Source organism: Eumetopias jubatus, unplaced genomic scaffold (genome assembly GCF_037043125.1).
Source record: "Eumetopias jubatus isolate StellerSeaLion01/CBP00866 unplaced genomic scaffold, mEumJub1_p1.0 scaffold_7, whole genome shotgun sequence".
Lineage (NCBI taxonomy): Eukaryota > Metazoa > Chordata > Mammalia > Carnivora > Otariidae > Eumetopias > Eumetopias jubatus.
The window spans coordinates 28643774-28669317 of NW_028274813.1; the positions used below are offsets into that span (position 1 = coordinate 28643774).

General features: G+C 48.0%; 1 protein-coding gene across 3 annotated transcripts in view; it reads left to right on the forward strand.

Annotated features, from left to right (window-relative positions):
* Positions 1-21128, forward strand: part of ZFYVE1 (zinc finger FYVE-type containing 1) — a 56503-nt gene extending 35375 nt beyond the window's left edge. For 2 of the 3 annotated variants that reach the window (XM_028088908.2, XM_028088990.2), the window contains exons 5-12: positions 10581-10687; positions 12691-12799; positions 13345-13442; positions 13537-13654; positions 15383-15553; positions 16306-16486; positions 17007-17120; positions 19520-21128. In XM_028088908.2, the coding sequence (XP_027944709.1) occupies positions 10581-10687; positions 12691-12799; positions 13345-13442; positions 13537-13654; positions 15383-15553; positions 16306-16486; positions 17007-17120; positions 19520-19752 (1131 nt within the window). In that variant the 3' untranslated portion in view covers positions 19753-21128. Of the gene's footprint in view, positions 1-9112; positions 9178-10580; positions 10688-12690; positions 12800-13344; positions 13443-13536; positions 13655-15382; positions 15554-16305; positions 16487-17006; positions 17121-19519 lie in introns of those variants that run through there. The other variant, XM_028089056.2, reaches the window with a different exon arrangement.
* The last annotated feature ends 4416 nt before the right edge of the window (positions 21129-25544 follow it).

Here is a 25544-nt window from a genome sequence, read left to right on the forward strand (position 1 = left end):
TAAGTACTTTTGCTTATTTGGTGTCTTTTTTTCTGTTTTGCCCATTTTTAGTATTTCAGGGATTTTACTTCAACAGTCTCTGATCTTTACTATGTACATATTTACTTTAGCATTCTTTATATACAGCTTCCTTTTTACAGTTTACTTCGTGCACAGCTCTGTGTTACCATGCCTGCAGGCGCAGGACAGAGGAGCAGGAAGGGAGCAGGGCCTTTGGGGCAGTGCTGGGTGGGTGGGATCTGGAGAGAGGCTGGGAAATGTTGGCAGAATCGGAGCTAGGGATGTGAGGATGCCCTGAGGACTAGGGGATAGAGACTGGGGCTGGGAGGGATAGGAAGGAAGCAACAGGAGCCAGATGAGGCAGGCTCTGGCATACACAGGAACAGACTTCGGGCATATGCGGATTTGCTCAGTCCACTGAGTTTTTTAAAAGGTTTGTAGTGGGATACAATGTAGACAGTTTGTGAATCTGGGTAAATTGCGGATCAGAGTTCCTTGTACCATTCTTGCGACTCTTCTACATGTTTGAAATTATATCAAAAGGAAAAGTTTCTTTTTTTAATTTATTTGAGAGAGAGCACAGGCAGGGGGAGCAGCAGAGGGAGAGGGAGCAGGGACCCGAAGTGGGGCTTGATCCCAGGACCCCGGGAGACGCTTAACGACTGAGCCCCCCAGGCGCCCCTCAAAATGAAAAGTTACCCTTTAAGCAAAGTTTGTAGTTTTTGCATTGTGGTTGCTTTAGGCCGGATGTTTGTGTCCTCCCAAAATTCATATGTTGAAACCCTAATGCCCAATGGGATGATATCTGTGGGCCTTTGGGAGGTGATTGGGTCATGAGGATGGAGCCCTCACGAATGAGATTAATGCCCTTGGAAAGAAGCCCCAGAGAGCTCCCTTGCCCCATCTACCAAGCAGGATACAGTACAGAGCCACCATCTGTGAACCAGGGAGGCAGGTCCTCACCAGAACCTGACCTTGCTGGCATCCAGATCTTGGGCTTCCAGCTTCCAGATTTGTGAGAAATACATTTCTGTTGTTTAGAAGCTATCCGGTCTGTGGTATTTTGTTTTAGCAGCCTCAACGGAGTAAAGACAATGGTTAAAAGCTTGGGGTCTGGAGTTAGACAGACTTGTGTTGGAATCCCAGTTCTTCTTACCAGCGGCTTGGTCTTGGTAACTTAATTTATTTGTTCGTTGGTTCATTCATTCAACAAATAAAAGAGTGCATCCATGTGTCAGGTAGAGTTTGAGGTGCTGGAAGTACAGTGGAGAACAAGATAGACAATAACCTTTGTCCTCCTAGTACTTCTTCAAACCGTTTTCCTCATCTGTAAAATAGGAATAATAAAAGAATGTTCCTAATGAAGTTGAGCTGAGGATCAAATAGAACAGCACACTCGAAGAAACAAAGTACGTGGTATATAGTAAATGTTCAGTACATGTTGTTAGTGTGGAGAATATTAAGGAAAAAACTGAAAAATGATTGTATTTGAATAATTCATGAAATACTTTTAATTAGATTTGAGGTTAAGGTCTACTTAGATGTACTGGCGTATGTCCTTGAAATGGCTTAAGTGGAGGATTACACTCAGGTATTGCAGACATCCTCAAGAGAGGCTTAGGCCATACCATGGTATACGAAGGGCTGTGAATCTGATCAGTATAAATTTTAATGATGAGGTCAATGGCTGGGTTCTAGAGTTCCTTAGGTTTTCTCTAAGCTAACCCAGCTTAATGTTTAAATTAGACTGTCAGGGACACTGAGTGCTGTAAGCAGTAATTAGCACTCAGGGATTTTACCCTCAGGGGACTTGGATGTCCTACTCCAGGCCAGTTTGTTAGGCAATTTTGAGAAAAATAGTTACACTATGCTTATGAGGTGGTATGAGTCAGGAAGTTTTCTGTAAATACACTGAGCCTGGTCAGCTGGAGTTGTAATGATTCGTGGTAACTGGTGTCTGAAGAGTTTCACCTGGACCCTATATTTAGTTCTGTTCTCTGGGGTAGCGACTGGGATGCAGGACCTGCTGCTTCTGTCCGTGGGAAGGAGTTACCGGTTTCAAAACTCACGTGTTTTTGGCTCTCCCCAGGGAATTGTGGGGTGCTTGCAACTTACTGAAATCCTTGAAAAATTTGATTTTATCTTTTTTGGTTTTGTTTTGCTTTTAATCTCTTCTTTAAATTAGAAGTTTGTTAATTTTCCGATTATCGTTCTAATAGAAAGCTACTTGTAAGGTGTGCATTAGGCAAATTGACCCACTAGAGTTTTTATTTTTATTTTTTTTTAAGATTTTATTTATTTATTTGAGAGAGAGAATGGGATAGAGAGAGAGCATGAGAGGGGGGAGGGTCCGAGGGAGAAGCAGACTCCCTGCTCAGCAGGGAGTCTGATGCGGGACTCAATCCCCGGACTCCAGGATCATGACCTGAGCCGAAGGCAGTCACTTAACCAACTGAGCCACTCAGGCGCCCCCACTAGAGTTTTTATAGCTGTTAAGACACACTAACTGAAGTTTTCATAGTTCATAGCAATGTGTAATAGAATGGCTGTCTTTTCTTCATTGATTTTATTTGGCTTTACGTTGTATTTATTTTTACAAGGAACTTTGAATTCTTTTTGGAACAGAAGACTGGGGATTGGTGTAAACAGATAAATTATCAGTGTCAGACTAATTTGTTTGGCTTCCTGCTTCCAGTTTTTTCTTTCTGGTATTTTTAGCCTTGTCCAATTCCTCACTAACTCACTGAGTAAAACCACTTTGTGAAGGCCAGGGCTATGTTCTAATATGATAAATGTAATTTTTTTTCAATATGATTTTCTCTTTATTTTAGATAAAATATACAGGAATATGGTCAGGAAAAAGTACATAAGCTTTTGGGAAAATGGAGAGACACATCACCTAAGAGGTGATCAAAACCGTGATGCACAAATGAAGAAATCTCAACTCTCTAGTAATCAAAGAAATGCAAATGAAAACCACAACATTAGGAGGGCAGACAGTGATAAGTCTGGCAATAAAATTTTAAAAAGGATGTGAAGCGATGTAAACTCTTACAGACTGCCAGTTGAAGTTCAAATCAGTACAACCACTTTGAAATGCCATTCAGAAATATCTAGTGTAGGTGAAGATATTCCTAATATATATTCTAGCCATATCATTTCTAGGAATTTGCCTTAGAGAAACTCTTCCACCGGAAAACAGGGAGACCTTTATGAGGATATGAATAGCAGCTTTCTTTGTAATGGCAAAATAATGCAAATTAAGTATGTAAAAAATGGATAAATGGTGTTAAGTGATTCTTTGCTACTTAATTTTATTTTTATTTTAATTTTTAAAAAAGATTTTATATATTTATTTGACAGAGCGAGCGTACAATCAGGGGGAGCAGGAGAGGGAGAAGCAGGCTCCCCACTGAGCAGGGAGGCTCTGTCCCAGGACCCTGAGGTCATGACCTGAGTCGAAGGCAGATGCTTAACCGACTGAGCCACCCAGGCGCCCCCTGCTACTAAAGAGAGAATTGGGGTCTTAGTGTATGTATGTGCAGTTACATACTTTGCTTTTCTCATGGAACATTGAAGCCTAGTATTTGTTCCCCACACCATTAAATATTATGAAAATATGTCTTTAAAGTAGCTGTATGCTTTTTATAGGGATGGATCATTTTTTACATTTAATTTTGCCCTTGTTTTTAGTAGTGGTTTTCATTTTTTCCTGCTTATAGTTTCCATGTATTTAAAGGAATGGTCCACATTCTGCCTATTTCCTTAGGATCAGTTACAGCTCCTAGTACTATTTTGGACTGATGTTGGAGTGCTTACTGTACACCGTGTACTATGCACTGCGCATGGAGTGAAATCACTTCATGCTCATGCCAGCTTGATGAGGTAAAGACGTGGAGGCACAGAGAAGTTAATTAATTTGCCTAATATGACTCACGTAGTAAGTGGTGGAGAATTTGAACCAGCTAGTCTGGCAACAAGTTTATGCTTTTAACCCAGTGCTATATATTTCTTCTCAGTGTTATTCTACTTCTAAGAAGGTCACTGGGTGCAGCCATCTTTAAAGGTTCCCGAAACATATTGCCAGTTGCCTCTTGAAAGGATATTCCCATAAATTGTATTTGTTTGGTTATTTTAATGTTTAAAAAGTCATTCTTTAATTTCTAAAAGCAATATGTGTTCATGATAAACAATTCAAATAGTAGAGAAATGTGTAAGGTTCAAGTTAAGGTCCCTCCCCACCCCCATCATAACCATTGTTAATACTTGTATATGCTTCTAGAAATTTTTAATCCTACATAAGTGCATACATATGTATGTGATGTATATATTTTTCTCCCTAAATGGGATCATATGATTCCTACTGTTCTACAACTTGCTTTTTTTCACTTAATTATGCATCTTGGTCATCTTTCTATAGTAGTACATAAAACATACCGTATTCTTGGGGCACCTGGGTGGCGCAGTCAGTTGAGTGTCTGCTTTCCGCTCAGGTAATCTCAGGGTTCTGGGATCAAGCCCCACATTGGGCTCCCTGCTCAGCGGGGAGCCTGCTTCTCCCTCTCTCTCTGCCTCTGTTCTCTCTCTCTCTCTCTCTCAAATAAATAAAATCTTAAAAAAAATACCTCCTTAATGCCATTAGTATACATTAAAAAAGTTATTAGCTGTATCTTACTTATGAGGTTCCACCTGATTCATATAGCACTGTTGGATTCAGAGGGAGCCCAAGTGCTACTTTTCATGTTCATTATTGAATAGGAAATGTGTTGATGAGGAGGGAAGACTTTGCAGAATGTATGCAAGAGAGAGGTCTGCAGGTCTCTTCTCTAGTGGCCTGCTCAGTTGTTTCCTGGTGTATCATGCTGACCTGATCATTCTTTTGCCAGTTGGCCACGGTGTGGTCCAGGCTCCAATCCCTCTTTTCTAGCAGGATTATTTCCCACTTCTTGACCACTCAGTGCTTTGCTCAGGTTCCATGGGAGCAATAGCTCAGAAAACTTCCAGTAGAGTGTACCCTCACTGAGCAGGTAAATCTGTTTAAAGAGCTGCTCAGGTTTCTATTGAATAAGGGAATTGAATATTGAATTAACTGTTGTCTGTATTTACAGTTCTGAATATGTGAGAGAACCATTTTATAGTTGAATTTGTATAGGTTTTATATTCTACCTTTTAGTCTCTGATCTCTAAATGTAGAAACTCTGACTTTCCAGTTCTGTCACATCAGGAAGTATCTATTTATAAAGTTATTATATTTTGTGGGGAGAGGTGGCATCAGTGATTACATAAGAGTCTCCATTTTGAATCAGAAAATTCCCTGCTAGCCCTTGATGACTGGGACTAAACCTTACAGGTTCAATAGAAAGGGCCATACTGTTGCCAAGGTGACTAAAGTTCAAGATCATCTGGTCTCCAGGCAACCTTTTCTAGAGTTGCTTCAAATGCTTTCCCTAGCTTTCTCCAGAGAGGTCTCCCTGCCTTCCTCTAACAGCCTGGGGCCTCAGGAGGAGGAGAGCCCAAGAAAACCTGGGATGATGTGAGGTTTGGAATTTTTTTTTTCTTAAAGATTTTATTTTTAAGTAATCTCTACACCTAACATTGGGCTCGAACCCATACCCAGAGATCAAGAGTCCGTGCTTTACCGACTGAGCCAGCCAGGCGCCCCTGAGGTTTTGGAATTTTTGAAAGACAAAGTATGTGGCTTAGGTGGCAGTGTCTACATTGGAAAGGAACAATCAGGCTATAGAAGAAGGAGGGTAGTTTCTCTTTACCCTTGTATCTAAAACACGCTAACATCAGAATTTTTTTTGTAAACAGTTCTGTTACATTCCCCTACTCTTGATTGATGTGAGTCCTCCTGAAGCTTGTTAGGGTCTGATTCATGACCAGCTGCCAGCTCTTCATTGACTTGTGAGGGAGGTGAGATGCTTATTGTGTACATACCCAGCGGGTGAGAGGTCAGGTGACCAGTGTCTGAGTGAGGAGGCTGGTTAGCCGGGGAGTTCTTCTCTTTCTGATGTCATAAGAGATTATGGCTGCCCTGGACAGCACAAGCCAGCAGTTAATTTCTCTAGGGCAGGTGACAGTGGAGGTTCTGTGGGCACATGCTCCATGGAAATCAGCCTGCAGATTGTTCCATGCCAAGCTTTGAGATCCTTGCTGCCATTTTTCTTTTTTTTTTTTTAAAGATTTTATTTATTTATTTGAGAGAGAGAATGAGAGATAGAGAGCACGAGAGGGAAGAGGGTCAGAGGGAGAAGCAGACTCCTTGCTGAGCAGGGAGCCCGATGTGGGACTCGATCCTGGGACTCCAGGATCTATGACCTGAGCCGAAGGCAGTCGCTTAACCAACTGAGCCACTCAGGCGCCCATTGCTGCCATTTTTCTGGAGAACTTTCAGAGAAGTGAGCAGGCCACTTGGAACAGAAAGAACCTTGTGCTGCCACGGTTACTGGGCTGCAGTTGTATATTTGCTGGGGAGTGCCATCGCCCCTGATTTCAGCCCTGGTGAACGCATGCCAAATTTGATATGTTCCCTAAGGGCAACTAGTACTTAGGTTATCCTTTCAGTTACCTGTTTAAAAGAAAAAACCCTGGGGCTAAAAATATTCTTTTTTTGGTTTCCCCTATACCTCTTTAGTAGCTTTTACATTCCTTAGTGATCTCTGTTTTCCCTTCCTCTGTTTTCCCATTAGATACATAAGCATCTTTTTTTAAAAAAAGATGTATTTTTATTTATTTTTTTAAAGATTTTATTTATTTATTTGACAGAGACAGACATATCGAGAGAGGGAACACAAGCAGGGGGAGTGGAAGAGGGAGAAGCAGGCTCCCCACTGAGCAGGGAGCCCGATGTGGGGCTCGATCTCAGGGCTCTGGGAACATGACCTGAGCCGAAGGCAGATGCTTAACTATCTGAGCCACCCAGGCACCCTATTTTTATTTTTTTTACACTTGATCTTAGCCAAAAGGCCGAGAAGCAATTATTTTTATTTTTTTAAAGATTTATTTATTTGTCAGAGAGAGAGCGCTTGCACGCGCACAAGCAGGGGGAGTGGCAGGCAGAGGGAGAAGCAGGCTCCCCGCTGAGCAGGGAGCCCGATGCCGGACTCATTCCCAGGACCCTGAGATCATGACCTGAGCCGAAGGCAGACGCTTAACCGACTGAGCCACCCAGGCGTCCCAAGATTTATTTATTTTCAGAGAGAGAGAGAGAGCCTGCGCCACCCAGGCACCCTGATACACAAGCATCTTTTTGCAGCTAAATATTTGCCCACTGAGTTCAAGCCCCACGTTGGGTGTAGAACTTATTAAGATAATAAAATAAAATGTTCACCAGCAAATGCAAGCAGCTGTGATGACCGGTGAGCTATCATGGAAAGGATGGAAAGGAGCGAGACCCCTGCATTACCTGGATTAGGTAGGAGGGTATCTAAGGAAGAAAATAAGAAAATTAGCAGCATAAAAAAAACCAATAAAAATGATGGTTAATAATGGCAGTGAATGTTTTCTGAGCTCTTAATTTATGCCACGTGCTCTTCATGTGTACGTTCCATTGATCTTGACCGTGTAATCCGTGAAGACGCCTACTGAGGAAGGTACTCCTAGCAGCCGCTTGTTATAGATGAGGAGATAGAAGCAGAGAGGGGCAGACCCACCAGCGACAAGCTGAAATGACTGGGGGGGTCTTGTTTATTTATTTTCTTAAAGATTTTATTTATTTGACAGAGACACACAGCGAGAGAGGGAACACAAGCAGGGGGAGTGGGAGAGGGAGAAGCAGGCTCCCCGCTGAGCAGGGAGCCGGATGCGGGGCTCAATCCCAGGACCCTGGGATCATGACCTGAGCCGAAGGCAGACGCCTAACGACTGAGCCCCCCAGGCGCTCCTTATGTTTTGTTTATGCAGATTGTCCATTCAGTTTCATACTGTACCCATGTCTGCTTTATCTCTATCAAACTTCCTCCCCTAATCTTTCAGTAAATTGATGCATTAGGAAGATAATGCTCTATTTTCCCACCAGCCAGTCCCAGACAGCTATGCACCTGCCTGTTTGAGAAATACAGCCTTAAGAGTTCTCAGTAATTTGGCCAATCAGGGAGCAGCTAGCCTTAAATTTGAGAGGGTCTGTGGACATGGGATGAAGCCTGGCACAGAGGCAGGGCCAAGGTGAGGAGGGGAGGGCGGGGTTGGTGTGCACATGGGGCTTGGTGCTGGACCACTTCATTCCAGAGGTCCTAGTTGAGAACCTGTTAGGACCTTGGCTAGGAGCAGTGGAGGATACAAAGGAGACGACTTTCACAGCATGTGTGATCTTGTCTGGGAGGTAATATCCATACAACTGGGCCATAACTTTGCATCATCGCCCAATTACTATGTACTTCAGGTATTGAATATAGCTGGTGTTCAGAGAAGGCAGAGTGTGGTATGTCTAGAGTGTTGGGAAGGCTTCGTGGAAGAGGTGAGACCAAAAAAAATCCTGGTGGGATAGGTTATTTAGAAGTAGGATGGGGCACCTGGGTGGCACAGTCTGTTAAAGCTTCCAGCTTTTGGTTTCAGCTCAGGTCTTATCTCAGGGTCGTGAGATCGGGCCCTGCATGGGGCTCTGAGCTCAGCGCTGAATCTGCTTGAGTTTCTCTCTCTCCCTTACCCTCTGCCCCTCCACACCCACCCTCGCGCGTGTGCTCTCACATAAATAAATCAACCTTAAAAAAAAAAGGGGCGCCTGGGTGGCTCAGTCCTTAAGCATCTGCCTTTGGCTTGGGTCATGATCCCAGGGTCCCGGGATCGAGCCCCGCATCGGGCTCCCTGCTTGGCGGGAAGCCTGCTTCTCCCTCTCCCACTCCCCCTGCTTGTGTTCCCTCTCGCTGTGTCTCTCTCAAATAAATAAATGAAATCTTAAAAGAAAAAAAAAAAGGACAGAGGAGGGCAGTGTAGGCTAGTGAGTGATTCTACTTTTGATTATTATTAATATTCATATTTAAATTAATTTGTGTCCTCTCTCTCAAAGCTCAGTGTTTTCCTAGGTTACTCCTCACAAAATACCCCTAAGAGGACAGGACTTATATATATTATTTGTCAGACCTTTTTTGTTGGTCTGAGTCAAGGATTGCGACCTGCTCGGCCATGGCTGGCAGATCCCAAGTGTGATCCACGCAGAAGCTGTTGGAACGTGCCTGGGTGAGTCATGCACCCTCACTTTGACACACTCCTTGCCACTCCTCCTGTCTTACACCTGACCTGACTCAACATTGACTTCAGGTGCCTTTGTCAGCACTTGAGTTTGCAACTTGGGATATTATGATTTCACTGAGAAAAGGAAAAGGAACTTTAACAAGTTCCCATTAAGTGAAATTCCCTTCAGAGCTTGAGAACCTAGGTTTAAAACCAAATCTGCCCTTTTCCCAAATCTGCTCTTAAATTTTCTTTTTCTTTTTTTAAAGATTTTATTTATTTATTTTAGAGAGAGAGAGCACAGCAGGTGGAGAGTCAGAGGCAGAGGGAGAAGCAGACTCCCCGCTGAGCAGGGAGCCCGATGCGGGACTCGATCCCAGGACCCTGGGGCCATGACCTGAGCCGAAGGCAGACAGCCAACCGGCTGAGCCACCCAGGCACCCCTCCTCTTAGATTTTCTTTTGCCTTTTTACTAAAGGAAGTAACATCTTGTCTTTTTGTTGTAGGCCACTTTTCCCCCTGAATAGTGCGTGGCTGCCTCAGAACGGGAGATTGAAACTTGGAAGCTGGGAGCTGCATGCATATGATGATTTTTAAAGCCTGAAAAGGCCATTTCTGTTGAATTTATATAACTTTTCCCCACTGCATATGAGTAAGGGCCTGGGGGGAAGAAATCAGCCTGAAGGATACTTTGTGTGTAAAGTAGTGAGTGAAAACAGAGGACTAGACGTGGAAGCTACCTTTCAACATAAAATTTTCAGTTTGCTTTTGCAAAGACTTTATCTTTCTTCTCGGCATTTATTTTGGCCATTTGCTGTGTTTTAGGTTACTGTTGTTGATAAAAGCCTGCCAAACACTACAATAATTCTTCCTTGTTTTTTGGCTGATGACTTTTTTTCTACATCAAGCTAGTTCTGTGGCCTAGTAAACTCCAAAAGAGCACCCGTGGTTAGAACTGGGATGGAAGCCCAGGGAACTCCCAGCTCACCACTTAGCTCTGCCTCTCTCTGACTTAAAGACCGAGGCCTCTTCTCGGGTCTCCGTTTCTTGGTTCCAGCTTCAAAGGATGAAATGGGCATGAGTCAGTATCTGTGGTGGTTTTGCATGAAAGACTGAGTGTGTGAGATGTTTGTAACTTCCAGGGTAATTAAGAGAGCACAGTAACATTGCTGGTTCCTTCTGACCTCCGGGGGAATGGGCTGGTTCTTCTGAGGTTTCCTGTGGCAAGGATGGGTGCAGGTTGGGCCAAGAAGGTAAGGAGCCGAAGTCATTGGGTTGCCTCTTCCAGCAGTGGGGACTGTAAGAAGTAAGCCAGTGACGAGGGGAACTTAGAAAGGCAAGTAGCGGAAGGGCCAGAGCGTGGGGCTCTCTGCCAAGTGCCTTCATGTGTCGCCTTCCCTCCTCGGCAGGCACTGAGTGACCGCTTCAGCGGTGAGATTCCCGATGACCAGATGGCGCACAGCTCCTTTTTCCCAGATGAATACTTCACCTGCTCCTCCTTGTGCCTCAGCTGTGGGTAAGTGAGGCTGGCCATCTCGGGCAAAGAGACACAGACTTCAGACTTCAGCGTGCGTGCAGGTCCCCTAGGGTCTGGTTAAATTCCAGATTCTGAATTAAGGGTGGGTTGGGGTTTGAGAAGGTGTATTTCCAGCAAGTTCCCAGGTGAATCCCGGTGGTCGGGGGACCACACTTTGAGGTTGTAAGGGATTCTAGGATACATGGCTGTGAAGAGTCCTCTGACGAGTCCGAACTGGTTTAGATGTGAAATTGGCTGGCTTCTGGCTTGGACAGGTTTTTACTACAGAAAACGTTAGGTTGCTTTGTTTTTCTACGTTTCTCCTCCCAAGGCTTTTCGTTGTAGTCGTTCCGCTTGCTTATTAACTCACATTTGCCAGCCTTGTGTGTACAAAGCTCTGTGGTAGTAGGTGTCAGTCCTGGTTGATTCTTTTCACTGTGAGGGCAGACTCTGAGAGCACATTAGAATTCTCCAGGGAGCTTTCAAAGTTGTCAAGGCCTCGACCTCACCTCCAAGGATGCTCACTTAACAGAGCTGGGGTGGGGCCCTTCGTGTTGGTGCGTTTGAAGGGGTCCTCAGATGATTCTGATGTGTTGAGAACATTGAGTTAGGGCAGTGCTCCTCAAACTGTAATCTGTGTGTGCAGCACCTTGGGGTTTTGTTAGAATGCAAATTCTGCATCAGCGGCCTGGGTGAGATTGTGCATTTCTGACAAGCTCCCGGGTGATGTGGTGCTGCCCCGTCTGTTGACCGCACTTTGTTCCAGGGGTCTTGGAGCCGCGATTCTCACATTTGGTCATTCGTCAGAAAAACCCGATGGACATGTTAAAATACGTTGTTGGGCCTTGCCCCCCCAGTTTCCGATTCAGTAGGTCTGATGTAGGGCCTGAGAATTTGCATTTCTGATAAGCTCCCAGGTAATGCTGATGTTTCTGATTGGGGCCACACTTTGAGGATCCCTGGATTAATTTGAGCTGTTGACGGCTATTAAATCACAGTCTGGTGACTTGTCTGATAGAGCTCAGGGGACTTGAATGCAGTGTGTCGGTGAGATCACAGTCTCTGGGTCCCCACCCCGCCGTCCTCTTCACCATCGAATTGTCTTCACACCCGTCAGGACCACTGCCCCACATCCTCCGCGTGTATCCCTCTGGAGGAGGAGACCTGAGCCTTTTGTTGTGAACGGTCTTTCTGCGTTGAACCCTGTATGCAGGCTACCTGCTGGGCACTGAACTGCCACCACCTTGGCTCTGAATCTGTAAAAAGGATTTGCTTTTAGATTATACGGTCTGGGCCGGGGAGAGCTAAGGATTATGGTGGAGAGGAAAGCGGGATGTTAGTTGCCAGTGTGACTTACCTTCCTTTTTGTTTACCCCATAGCCCAGCATGAGGGGCTTAGGTTCTGTTGGATCATCACTTTTCCATTCTGACAGCCTCACCAGGGTTTCCAGAGCTTTCCCTTCTATCATGGTGAAATTCTAAAGTCCTGTTCTCTTGTTTTTGCGTTGTCAGGATGGCAGAGCTCACTGTTCGTTTGGAAGGTTTTCTTGTTCAGCCTAAGCCTCCTTTTAATGCATTGCCAAATTTTGGAGGTTGGTTTTTGTTTTACATCTTGGCAGCCTGTTCTGGTTAAACTTCCCATTTTGTGCTTTTTTGGATTTTGGGGTTTCCTGAGTGCCATTCAGGTTTTATCTCCTGTCAGGGCGGTGTCTTCTGGCTCCTCCGTTCCTTCTGTGGGACCGTCCACGTGGGTTTTCCAGGAGGAGAGTCCTCCCTCTCTTCTCCTTTCTCTGCACACAAGGGTAACAGTGGCCTCACTTCTGTAGTGCTGTTGAGTCTCGTATCAGAGAGGCATGTGGATTTCTGAGACACACACGGCACCCTCTGTGCTCAGGATTCGGGGCCCAGTTTATAACCCTGGGTCCGGCTCAGGGTCCCACTCCCCCGTGTAAGTGCCGGGGCTCCTTTAGCCACCTCACTGTCAGCTTTTGGGCTTCACTCAGGGCTGGATGTAAGAACAGCATGAATCATGGGAAAGAAGGAGTCCCTCATGAAGCCAAGAGCCGCTGCAGATACTCCCACCAGTATGACAACCGAGTTTATACCTGCAAGGTGAGTGCTCTGCTCTGGCAGCTGGCTTGCTGTTCCTGCTCTGCTTTTGGGAAAGACTAGGGGACCACCCTTTGCTGCGTCCCGAAGTATTTGATGTTTAAATCAGTATCTCTGGGACTTCTCCCCAGCTCTAACCAGAGGAGCTCCCATGCCTCTGTTGCTGGGGGCCCCTTGGTTTATTTATTTATTTACTGATTTATCTCCCAGCCTGTTTTCCCTTATTCTGTTGAGCTTTGTATGCCAGGGGCATATACACTGACTGTTCATTCTTCAGAGCAGGAGTGCTCTGCAGGAACCCAGTCTAATGGATTTTCGGTGGCGGGTGTAAATTACAGCTCCGTTTTGGGGCCTGGGATGGGTACACATTCAGTTGGTGATCTTTTAGGGCACTGGCTTTTTTAGAGAAACAACCCTTCCCCTGATGCGCTGAACTCAGGGTCTACAAACCCTGATACGGTTTGTGGGGAGGGGGCTGGCCAGGGACACGAAGCGGCCAGGGGCTCTGGTGTACAGAAAAGAAGCTGGCAGAGTGCTCCATGTTTCAGGCGTGTTATGAGAGAGGCAAGGAGGTCAGCGTAGTGCCCAAGACATCTGCTTCCACGGACTCCCCCTGGATGGGTCTCGCAAAATATGCCTGGTCTGGGTGAGTTTAAATGGCGACGATGTAGCTGAGGGTTGTCGGTGTCGGTCTGCCAGGCACCTGGCCCGGTAACAGTATCTCTTCGCTTTGCTTGTAGGTATGTGATCGAATGTCCCAACTGCGGCGTGGTCTACCGTAGCCGGCAGTACTGGTTCGGGAACCAGGATCCTGTGGATACGGTAGTCCGGACGGAGATTGTGCACGTGTGGCCTGGAGTAAGAGCGGCTTCGTTTTTCCTCTTGTATCGTTCAGTTATTCGTGTGTGGGGAGAATGGAACTTGGGTAGCATTAAGGTTCACCTTGAATTTTAATATATTGGTGGTTTAGGGAGGCAGGATCTGGAGGGCCTTTCTTGTCCTAGACCCTTAATTATTTTCATTTCTTCTTGCCTGAATATTAGAAGCACAACTTTAAATAAACTAAATGTTGATCTATTGTTATACTGCCTTAGCAAATAAGATATTTTTTCATATTCTCATTTCCACATGCATGTGTGTATAGATGCAGTTATAATTTATGTGCCATTTACCTGCTTTTTCTCATACCTCCGTTTTACTTCCACATTGCTTCCACTTTTCATGATTCTCCTTTGTAGTCACTGGAACATTCTGTCTCATGTTCTGGTTCGATTCTCCATCCCCTTCTTTTTGAACGTTCATGCTGTTTATGATTTTTCTTTTATTATCAAAATGCTATAGTGACATTCTTTATGTGTGAAAGCCTCTGCTCTGGGAAATTCTCTTGCACTGTATTCTAAGAAGGGGGATTTCTATCGACCCTTATTATTTTTTAATTTGACTTTTGAATTCAAGATGTTGGAAAAACAAATCTGTTTGGAGGCAGTGATGCGCTCTCGTTCTTACCAGTAAATCACAACACGCCCCAAACCTTGTCTCTTCGCAGAAAAAGGACGAGTGATTTTCTCAAAGGGACTTACCTTACTTGGTGCTGTTCCCCTTGCTGGGTGACTCCTAAAGGTACCGGTCAGCCCCACAGGCCTACCTGCAGAGCCGTCTTGAGCTTTCTGGGGTCCTATAGCTCCCATAAAACTGAAGATTTCCTTCTTGTTTGTTCTTCTCTCCAGTTTCCAGTCCCACCAAAATGTGTTCCTGTGGTATGGTCTCATTTCCGGAGCCCACCCTCTGGGCACGATGGGCCGGGCCATCCTGTCCCAAACACTTAATATGGTCTTGACTTTTTCACTACACCTTTTCTGACTAATGTCTTTTGTTTTTGGATCTGGGTTCTTTCTTGTGAATGCCGCTGTCTGCATGGTAAGATCTGTTCCAAGAAAGCAGTGATATCATCGTTCCCTTTTAGGCCACGTTCCTCGTGGTCCTTGGGATTAGGGGATACAGGTCCCTCCCCTTCTGTTCGTTCACTCAGTCATTATTGTCAGCCCAAGTATTGGTTGAGTACTTTGTGCCCAGAATTGAACCTGATACTTTAAAAATACAAGAATGAAAAAGGTAGGTTATTTTCAGAGAGCTCAGTCTAATAGCGAGTCAAATACATAAACAGGTACTGTCTTTACACATGGAAACAGGATTCTTAACAATGTACAGGTATTAGAGGAAGCCAAGAGGAAGGGCTTCTAACCCAGCCTGGGGTGGGGTGGGGGGCTTCCCGAAGGAGGTGCCATCTTTACTCGAATATCTCCTGGATTGCACATCTTGCTAATGGGCAGGTAAGGCCTGAATTGAACAGTTGTGCACCAAGTCCTGTGGTTGCCTTGAGGGAATAAGTCAGTAATGACTGGTTGGGTGTGATACTGCCTAGAAGCCGGAGGCATTCTTGATTTGTTCCCATTCTTCTCTGCCAGGGAGTTTGTGGTTTCTGAGTTGGCCATTGATGAGTCTACAACTCACCTGAGACCCCGTCTCCCTCCTTTGCCTTTACTCCCTTCACTCGGAGCATGATGGGAGCCTGCATTTTCATTTCAGACTGATGGATTTCTGAAGGACAACAATAATGCTGCCCAGCGCCTCTTGGACGGGATGAACTTCATGGCTCAGTCAGTGTCTGAGCTTAGCCTTGGGCCCACCAAGGCTGTGACTTCCTGGCTGACAGACCAGATTGCTCCTGCATACTGGAGGCCCAACTCCCAGATCCTGGTATGGTGCGGCAGGACGCCCCTGCATCCCTGGCGTGGCCCCTTCTGCTGGTGCCATTTTGCCCTGTCCTAAGCTTGCTCTGTGAGGGAGGCATGGGATTTCTCTTTCAGTCAGGTTCATTCCCAGAGCATTAGAAAGGGTGAGGCACATGAGGCAGCCATGTTCTCTTGCCCATTGATTTCTCTTTGTCTTACTCTGCGGTTATTCTTTTTGGTGGATTATAGTTTCTTTGCCTCCAAGGGCTAGTTCTTATCGGTCAGATGTCTGAGGTGGTAGATAACAGAATCTGGAGGAAAAGGGGCATTTAGAGGTCATGTGGCTTGATGCATAAATCTCTGCCCACAGCAAGGGAGCCCCCAGCTTTGGCCCACACACTTTGGGACAGGAAGCTTGCTCCTCACCCCCTTCCCAAAGGCTCTTTTGAGAAGCCATGGGAAAAGAAATGAATTCTCATAGTTTTTTTTTTTTTTTTCCTCATTGCTCTTCTTGCTAGACTTAGCGGAGTCCTTTCTGAGGACGCTGTGACTCAGCCAGGTAGATTTGAGGTGGCTTTCTAGGCACGTCTCAGAGGAGAAAATGGGTCACAGCTGGGCTGCTCTGTGTGACTGGAGGTCCCAGGTTCTCTCCATTACTGCTGTCGGGGTCCTGCTGTTCTCAGTGGTCCTGGGGTCCTCTGCTTGGGTCTCGCTGGCTTTCTCGGCTGGTAGAAACGAATAATATCTGCCTCTCTGTTTGTTTTGGGCTTGGAACAGAGCTGCAACAAGTGCGCTACATCCTTTAAAGATAACGACACCAAGCATCACTGCCGGGCCTGCGGGGAGGGCTTCTGTGACAGCTGTTCGTCCAAGACCCGGCCTGTGCCGGAGCGGGGCTGGGGCCCTGCGCCTGTGCGGGTGTGTGACAACTGCTATGAAGCCAGGAATGTCCAGTTAGGTAACGTGGGGCCCAGGAGCTGCGGCGGGGTGGGGGGGGGCCCTCTGTCCTTGGCGCAGTGGACTCCCACATGCCTCGCCGCGTTCCAATCCCATCACTGTAACGATGGCAGCTGCCTGCCTGGCCCTGGCCGGCGTCCTCTAAGCTCTTTGTTAACAGAGTCCTAGGGGTGCGAGTCCTGGGGGTGGGGGGTTCACCCTGTCCTATGTTTACCAGACATGGCTTAGACTGGGTCTTCTTCCTGGAGAAGGTTCTTGGTCACACTCCTAGAACCTTTCTGGCTTACCCTGAAAGGAAGGTTATAAAACAGCTCCAGAGGGTTGAGGCCAAGGACTACCAGAGCTCACTTGGTGTCAGGGTCTGACCTGCCTCACAGCCCAGACCCTTGTGGTCATTGCAGGGCAGGAAGCACAGTGGTATCCTGGGAGAAGAATCCAGAAGCGCTCTGTGGTTGCCCCCTGAGTTTTCCACTGGGGAAATGACTAAGAGGTGATGGCTTTTCCTTTCTTGCTGTCTACAGATGTGACTGAGGCACAGGCTGATGATGAAGGCGGGACGCTGATTGCACGGAAGGTGGGCGAGGCCGTGCAGAGCACTTTGGGAGCCGTGGTGACAGCCATTGACATACCACTAGGTGGGTGTAGTGTATGTGGGATGAGGGGTTTCAGAGTGCCCCGGGCTGTCACTGTGTCAGGGGCTTGCTGACCTAGATTGAGCTGGGCAGCAAGGCGTTGACTGAAAATTTACGTTTGCTTGCTTCTGAACCTTAGTGGTTTCGTGTTTAGTCCTGGAGGCCATCTCTTACACCATCCATTGCTGCATAACAAACTACCTAAAAATGTAAAGACTTGAAACAACCGCCATTTTTTTTCCAAGATTTTTATTTATTTAACAGAGAGAGAGAAAGAGCACAAGTAGGCAGAGTGGCAGGCAGAGGGAGAGGGAGAAGCAGGCTCTCTGCTGAGCAGGGAGCCCAACGTGGGACTCGATCCCAGGACCCTGGGATCATGTCCTGAGCTGAAGGCAGCCAGTTAGGCGACTGAGCCACCTGGGCGTCCCTGCCACCATTTTTTTTTTTAATTAATTAATTTATTTGACAGAGAGAGACACAGTGAGAGAGGGAACACAAGCAGGGGGAGTGGGAGAGGGAGAAGCAGGCCTCCCACCGAGCAGGGAGCCCGAAGCGGGGCCTGATCCCAGGACCCTGGGATCATGACCTGAGCCGAAAGCAGACGCTTAACGACTGAGCTTCCCAGGTGCCATGAAACAACCGCCATTTTATCATGTCTCACAACTTTGAGTCAGGAAGGGTAATTATTCTGGTCTAGGTGGCATTGCCTGGAGTTACCACCTGATACTCCAATATGGCAGCCTGACCTGTCCTGAGGGGCCAAGCCAACCTTGCTTACATGCTGGGCACTTTGGCAGGGCTGCCTGGAAGGCTGGGCTTGGTAGACCCCATCTCCGTGTGTTCTCCAGGCCTCTCTACATGGTTTCTCCAGGGGTCGTTGGACTTCTTATGTGGGGGCTCAGGACTCTTAAGAGCCAATATCCCAAGAGATAGGAGGTAGAAGCCACCAGTGTCTTGAAGGTCTGGGCCTGGAAGTGGTACCTCGGCCGTAGACTCCTGTAGTCACAAAGCCTGCCTGGATTTGAGGGAGGGGGCAGGAGTGTCAGAGAGTTTGTGGCTGTCTTTAATCGACCACACCAGCCAAGCCAAGCTGTTACTCATTAAGGATTTAAGATCCTTATTCACCTCCAGTTGTGAGGGGTACTTGTAACTAGGAGGATCAGAGGGAGGGGAAGGGAAACCCTCCAGTGTGTGTGTGGAAGGCTTAGGCACGGTTGGCTGGGCCTGGGGTGTTTCTGCCCATTGCAAGGGAGCGACTGAAGGTTCCTGGGTGGGTGGTGGTAGAAATCACTTGGATCTGATTTACCGTCCTTGTGGCTCAGAGGTGAGCAGATGATGAGCTTTTGACTCAAGGAATAGATCTGGTAGGAATAGATTTGCCCAGGCTTGAAGCTCAGGTTGCATCCGCTCTCAGGGCTGCCTGGGAGAAGTGGCGCTGCCCTCGGCAGAGAGAGCCCGCCACCTCTGCTCACCAACGGCTCACCTGCGCAGTGCTCACTGGCTGTTGGGTCCCAGGTCAGTGTGTCAGACATGTCACGTTATTTCTTGTAATCCCCGTAACCGCTCTTGAATGTGGGTTGTTGAAGAGGAGGAAGCCAAGGCCCTGAGAAGTTAGGTAACTTCTCTCGATCCTGCAGGCACTAATTAGCACGTGCTCAGTGGAACAGGGATTTGAATGAAGAGATATCCTGACTCCCAGAGTCTGGGCTTCTTTATCATTATTCCAGTGGTTCTTTTTTTTATTTCTTTTTTTTAAAGATTTTTATTTGAGAGAGAAAGAATGAGAGCACGAGAGCGAAGAGGGCCAAAGGGAGAAGCAGACTCCCTGCTGAGCAGGGAGCCCAATGTGGGACTTGATCCCAGGACTCCAGGATCATGACCTGAGCCAAAGGCAGTCGCTTAACCAACTGAGCCACCTAGGCGCCCAGTGGTTCTTTTTTTTTAAAAGATTTTATTTATTTATGTGAGAGAGAGAGAGAGAGAGAGAGCGCAAGCACAAGCAAGGGGAGAGGCAGAGGGAGAGAGAGGGAGAAGCAGACCTTCCGCAGAGCAGGGAGCCTGGATCCCAGACCCCGGGATCATGACGTGAGCCGAAGGCAGATGCCTAATGACTGAGCCACCCAGGTGGCCGGCCCCAGTGGTGCCTAATGCAGCTGCGCTTCAGGATCACCTTTGAGCTCAGTAGATAATGCAGATCTCAAGGCCTGGGCCGCAGCTCCAGATCTTCTGACCTGCATGGTGCGGGGCGCAGGCCAGGGCTATGTGTGTTTTAAAAGCTCTGTAGGTGAGGGGTGCCGGCGTGGCTCTGTAGGCGGGCGCGTGGGCCGTAGTTGGGTAGTCTCTTGGGGAAGAGCCTGACGGTGCCCTCTTGCCCCGGGGGCCTCGGTGTTGTCTCGCCGCAGGGCTGGTGAAGGACGCGGCCAGGCCGGCGTACTGGGTGCCTGACCACGAGATCCTGCACTGCCACAGCTGTCGGAAGGAGTTCAGCATCAAGCTTTCCAAGCACCACTGCCGGGCCTGCGGACAGGGCTTCTGTGACGAGTGCTCCCATGACCGCCGGGCTGTCCCCTCGCGAGGCTGGGACCATCCTGTCCGAGTCTGCTTTAACTGCAATAAAAAGCCCGGTGACCTTTAACCCCAGCTCCCTCTCCGCATCCTTCACAATTCCTTAGGTTCTCAGGGTTAGAAACAGAAGTCTCATTGAGGTCGGCCCTCCTCCCGGGCACCTGTCACGGTGTGTGTCCTCTACTCCCGGGGCCACTTTCCTGGGGCGGGGGGGTTGCAGGTGGCCAGCCGGGGTGAGCCTGGCGGCCGGCCCGAAGGTGTGACCCCTCAGCGCAGGGGTCCAGGCAGCTTCCCGCAAAGGGGAATGAACCTGAATCCGTTGCGTTTATTTCAGTTAAAAATAATAAAGATATAAATATACATGTAGATACATCTGAAGGGAACGTGGAGCATATTCAGGCTGCTGCTGGCTCTGAAGACTTATAAGTCTATCCCCAGCATGGGGACAAGGTGGCCACGGCCGCAGATCTTCCCCACAGAACAGAGCCAGGTACAGAGCCACTGTGTCGCTAGTCACCTTTTGCTTCTTCTCTGTGAGCCTTTGAAGCCTCTCCTTTCCTTGCCTTTTCCCAGGTACCTCTTGCTTCGAATGGCCTGAAAGGAATCTCCGGGGGCCCCCTGGGGTTGGATCCCTACTCTAGGCCTCAGCCGATGTCAGTCATCAGAGACTACCCAACTTAGTGTGCAGGTCACCGGCGTGGGTGGAGGGTAAGGGGTAGGGTCCTTGGCCCTGAGTACTGGGGAGAGCACGGGAGGAAATGGGCCTTCCCCAGCGGGGTTTCCTACTTCGTGATGCTTCTTTGTCCACTTGGCTTTCCCAGAGGCTGCACCCTGCTCCTAAATAGAGCACCTGCTTCCTTCCCCTCCACCCCTGCGAGCCCACCATCTGCTTCTGAGTGTTGCACTAGGATTTTTATTGCTTATTTTGAAGTGTCTTAATTCTTTGTACCCTGATACATGCCCCCTCTGGCTATTGGAGGGGTGATACGAGAATCTTCCAGGGAAACAGTGCACCGAATGGACTGTTAGTTGTTTTAAATATATATAAATATTTCAACGGATCATTAAGAAAAAAATTCTCTCTCTGGTTCTTGCAAGAGAAGTCAAGTGAACTTCTGTTTCTCACCAAGAGCCAGGACATCCATCTCTCGTGACTGGAAAGAGACTGTTGTGCTGAAACCCTGTCATCGGGACGGATTTTATCTTCAGTGGCCAAACACGAAGAATGAAGTGCGACCTAGTTCTTGACAGAGCTGGTGGGTGGGCCGAGCTTCAGGGAGGGACGTGGCAGGCACTCCCGGCATGAGTCAGTGTGACGGGAGCCCTGGCACGTGCTGGTCCTCGTCAGACCTGCGTCCTGTGGCCTTCCGTGGCCCAGTGACTCAGACCCTACTCTCGGACTGTGTATTCTCCAATTCGCCATGATAAACGAATCTTCCTGCTGAACACGGACTGTGCTCTTTCCTTTAACCTCCTCAATAGACCGGGCCTCTTTCTAGTCGATAGGAAAGCAGCTGGTGGCTTTCAGAGGATAAGCCAAGCAAGAGGCACGCTTCTGGGGTAATATTTGACCTTTAATACCTATTACTCTAATAAGAACTTAGAAAAAAGCAGAGCTAAATAATCACAAAACCGTGATAGGGGTTTTCATCTCACGATGGGCTGTTTTCCCTCAGCTTTTAGACAGATCGCCGCCTCCAGCTGTGTGCTAACAGGGAACTTGGTGGCTATTCCTTTAGAGAGGGTACTAACGGACGCTCACAGAACTTTCTGGTGGTGAGGGCTCCACGCGTGCTCCCTGGCCATGCCACGGTCCTGCACTTGGGCTGTTCATCAGAGCTTTCCCCAGCGGGCGGCCACTGGCCATGGGGTGGGGGAGCCACGTCAGCCCGGCCCCGAGTAGGGCCACCTGTGTCAGACGCAGCGGGGGCCACTGCCTGGTGACTTGTGTGCTCGGCTTCGTGCGGGTAGCTGTGGGGGGCCTCAGTCCACGGGGAGTCCTCTCTCACGGAAGAGTCTAGGTGATGCTACTGACCTAGGGAAAGGCTGGAGAAAACTTTTCTACCTTTTTATCTGTCGCTTCCCTCTTCATTCCCTTGCCCTGCCTTCTCTGTTCTCCTCCCGTGTCCGTCCTTCACGGTCTCCTCCTCCTCCTCGTGGGCACGGATACTCTTGTCTTTGTCCTTACCCTTACCCTTGACTTTACCTGTTCTGCTGCCATCCCTTTCATCCTTACCCCTGCTTTTTGGGTGAGTGGAGCAGGGGGGTGTATGGTGGTGGCCCTTTGTCCTGTTGTCGTGCGGGGGTGGCCCTGAGCACGCGTCTGCCAGGCCACACAGGAGTGATGCAGAACACTCTTCTGCACGCCCTTCCTTACGCTGGTCAGACCAGGAGAGTAAAGGAAGAGAACCGACCCAGTGTTGAAGTAATAGAAGGTTCGCTTTTCTTCTTCTCTACCTCCAATCCCAGCCTCAGCCGAAGGGGTGAAAACCAGCTAAACTCAGGATGAAAATGGCTGAAACTATTAAACTATCATAATACAAATTTCCACTTGATAAATCTTCTGAACCTGAACATATAATGAACCAACGTCCAGATAAATAGGACATAATTGCAACCCCAGAAACTGCCCACCCGCCAGCCCCCACCCAGAGAGCCCACTATCCTGACATCTAATAGTGCAGATTAGTTCCCCCACCCTTTAGGGGGTGGCTGCATAAAGGCTTTAATAAATTTCTAGTTTGGGGCGCCTGGCTGGCTCATTCGGAAGAGTGTGCAACTCTTGATCTCAGGGTCGCGAGTTTGAGCCCCATGTTGGGCATAGATTACTTAAAACATATTTCCAGTTTGAGAGACTTGCTCTGAGGTGGGGATCGCTGGTGAAGCCCTTGGAGAGCTGGGATGGAAGGCTTCAGCTGTGGCTGAGAACCACACGGTCTCCTGAGCAACGGGAACCAGGGGTACCCTTCCACATCCGTTGGGTTTCGCTCTGCTGGTTTGACTTCCCAATACACGGGTGCCAGTTAACGCCAGGGACTGTGCTGGGACTAAATATGGTTGATATTCTAACAACCACACTGGAAGGGAGGGAGTGGTGTTCGTGTTTTATAGCTGAAGACACTGGCTCAAAGAGGTTTGGAAGCCCAGCGTCGCTTGGCCAGTGAGACTTGAAGCTGGGGGTTTGATTCCAGGCGGTCCTGAAAAGCCTCAGTGCCTTCTGCGCTCCGCCGCCCTGTGTCCCCTGCCCAGGTAGAGCTTAAATTTCCTTCTTCCTCCTTGGGTTGTGAATTCTGCATTTTCAGATAAGAGAAAAAGGTACCTGCTATATTGTATCAGGAGGACTTAGCTTTACATCTGCTCGTCATGGTAAAGGAGAGCACTACTTCCCTTTCATAAAACATCACACAGAAACTGGCTTACAGATTAAGCAAGTTGATCTGGCTTGTACTATTGGAGCTCAGCTTCTGGTTGTAAAAAAATGGTAATTTTCCCCACTATATTTGCGTTTTCAATTTCAGAATTTCCATCAACCAGGGGGAGAAAACTGAACCCATAATGGCAGCCCGTAACTCTTACCACCGATGGGGTTCGTTTTAGAATCTTGAGTTCTGCCTTCTGTTAAATTACACCTGGTGCAACTTTTTCCTTTTTTGTGTACCTGGGACACTCAGACTTGTGAGCACTGAAGCACAGATGGTACGGGGTATATGGAGTTAGAGAAGGTAATTTAGGGATATGCTCGTATGACCGACGCCATCTTTGAAACTGCCACTTATAGACCACAGCATGTCTTTCTGGATCTGGTGGAATTTGGCAGAGTCCACCAGCCCATAATGCCAATACTGGGTGACTTCATCCACTGCTGTGGTTTCAGCTGCCACCTTATCCTTAACTCCAGCCTGACTCACTCTCGAGGCTCTGGCTCCTCCGGCCCTAGACATCTCGCTTCCATTTCCCAGACACCATGTCATCTCAGTTTAGGCAGCCCTGGGCTATTGGCGGCATTTATATCTGGGTGCCTTTGCTCGGATTGTGGCTTCTGCAGAGAAAGTCGTTTTTGCTATAGCTGCTCTTAATTCAGATGAAGCCAAGAGTGCAAGCGGGTGGGGGGCAGGAACAAACCAGGAGATGGAACAGAGACAGGCCAACCAGTCCAGAGGTCACTTGTGGGGGACAGAGATGGCTGGTCTTGAGGAAAGAGGACAGAAGGGAGAATGAGGTTGAACTGAACCCAGACCTTAAACTTCCAGGGTTAAATAAAAAGTCCCATTCTGTCAAGCCCAAGGGGCCTAAGAGATCTCAGAGTTGAGCGGGAGACGCTTCTGGCTCTTCCACTTATTAGAAGACCTGGGCCAGTCGCTTTTTTTTCTTCAGTATCTTGGAGTGACTGTCACCTACTTCAAAGGATTGTAATGAAAAGGCGATGATGCTGGCAAAGCTAAGCTTTCTGGAGGTTTCTGAGACTTAACAGTGGGACTTTGACAGATGGAAAGGAGGGGAGTCCGGCTTGCTCAGAGGCCCAGGTGAGGGAGAATCTTGAAACATTTGTGTCCTGAGACCAGGCAGGAGGTGGAGATGGGGCAAAAGGGGCAAGGCGTACATGACCCAATCTTGAGGCCACACATTCTGAGGCACAAGAAGCCACTGAACGCAGGGACCCAGGAAGATCGCTCCCGTGGCAGGGGCCATGCAGTGGGTAGCTTGGAGAGGCAGACAGGAAAGGGCCCAGATGCAGCAGCATGCACAGAATGAAGGGGAGACCGAGTTTGGCCTGCAGTTGTTCTCAGAGATGGTTGTGGAAAATTTCGGCCAGGACAGATCTAGGGCTAACAGATAAGTGGGGCTAACTTGGTCTAAAGGACACTTCTGGGGACCCATTGGGGGACACCAAGGAGGCTGTCCGCCCTCCCGAGCACATCGGGCTGGCTGAATTCTAAGGTGGCTACACAGCAGGATGGTGTGAAGCAAGTGTTTATCTTGTGGGCATTTGTGATCCCCACCGCTAAGCAGAGCCGCCGTCCTCTCGGCCGCTTACAGGGCGACACACCAGCAAGCACCATGTATCATCACAGCGTGGTGCTGCATCCCATCGCCTGGTCATCTCCACCTCTTGTCACCGGGGAACAGGGCAAAATGCCCTAATAGATGTGCAGGTGAAGAGAAAAAAAATACTTCATCCAGACTGTGGGACATTATGTTAACAAGCAAACAGACCATGATGTTTAATTTCTTAGCTAAGTTTGACTTTTCATACAACCTATACCAGATGTTAGAAGTGACTGCTAACCAGAGATCGAGAACAAATTTGCTAAGTGTAGAATTTTTAAAGAACCACTCCCTCCCTTCTTTTTAAAAAGCCTAGGGGAAATGGAAAACGATTCTTTGACAACTGTGTCTGCCTAACAAGGAACTTGGGCCAGGACACAGGTGTTGTTTAGAAGGTATATGGGGACAGGGCCATCATGTCAGAACTCACCACTATTCTCCTGAGTAGTCCTGTTGTCTCCACTGCTTGGGGAGGGATCCAAGTTGGACAGGGTAGCCACCCATGGGCTCTCAGCTCCATAGGAACAATACAGAACTGTGGGGGAAACTGCGTTAGATGGCCAGTACCAGCAATTTTAAATTGCAGGTCCTGTAATGAACTTATATATTGTGATAACCTAGAACTTGTGGGGACAAAAGTGAGTGTTCATGGCTCAGCAGTTCTGCTTGTGTGTGGGGCAGGGACACACCACCAAAGTTGATCCAAGACTCTGCAGTGACAGTGGCCACCTGGACCCTTCAGTTATGTAGGTGTTTCCTGAGACCTCTGTGCAGGTCAGTATGCCAGGGTTGCAGATATACAGGGGCCAAATCTAA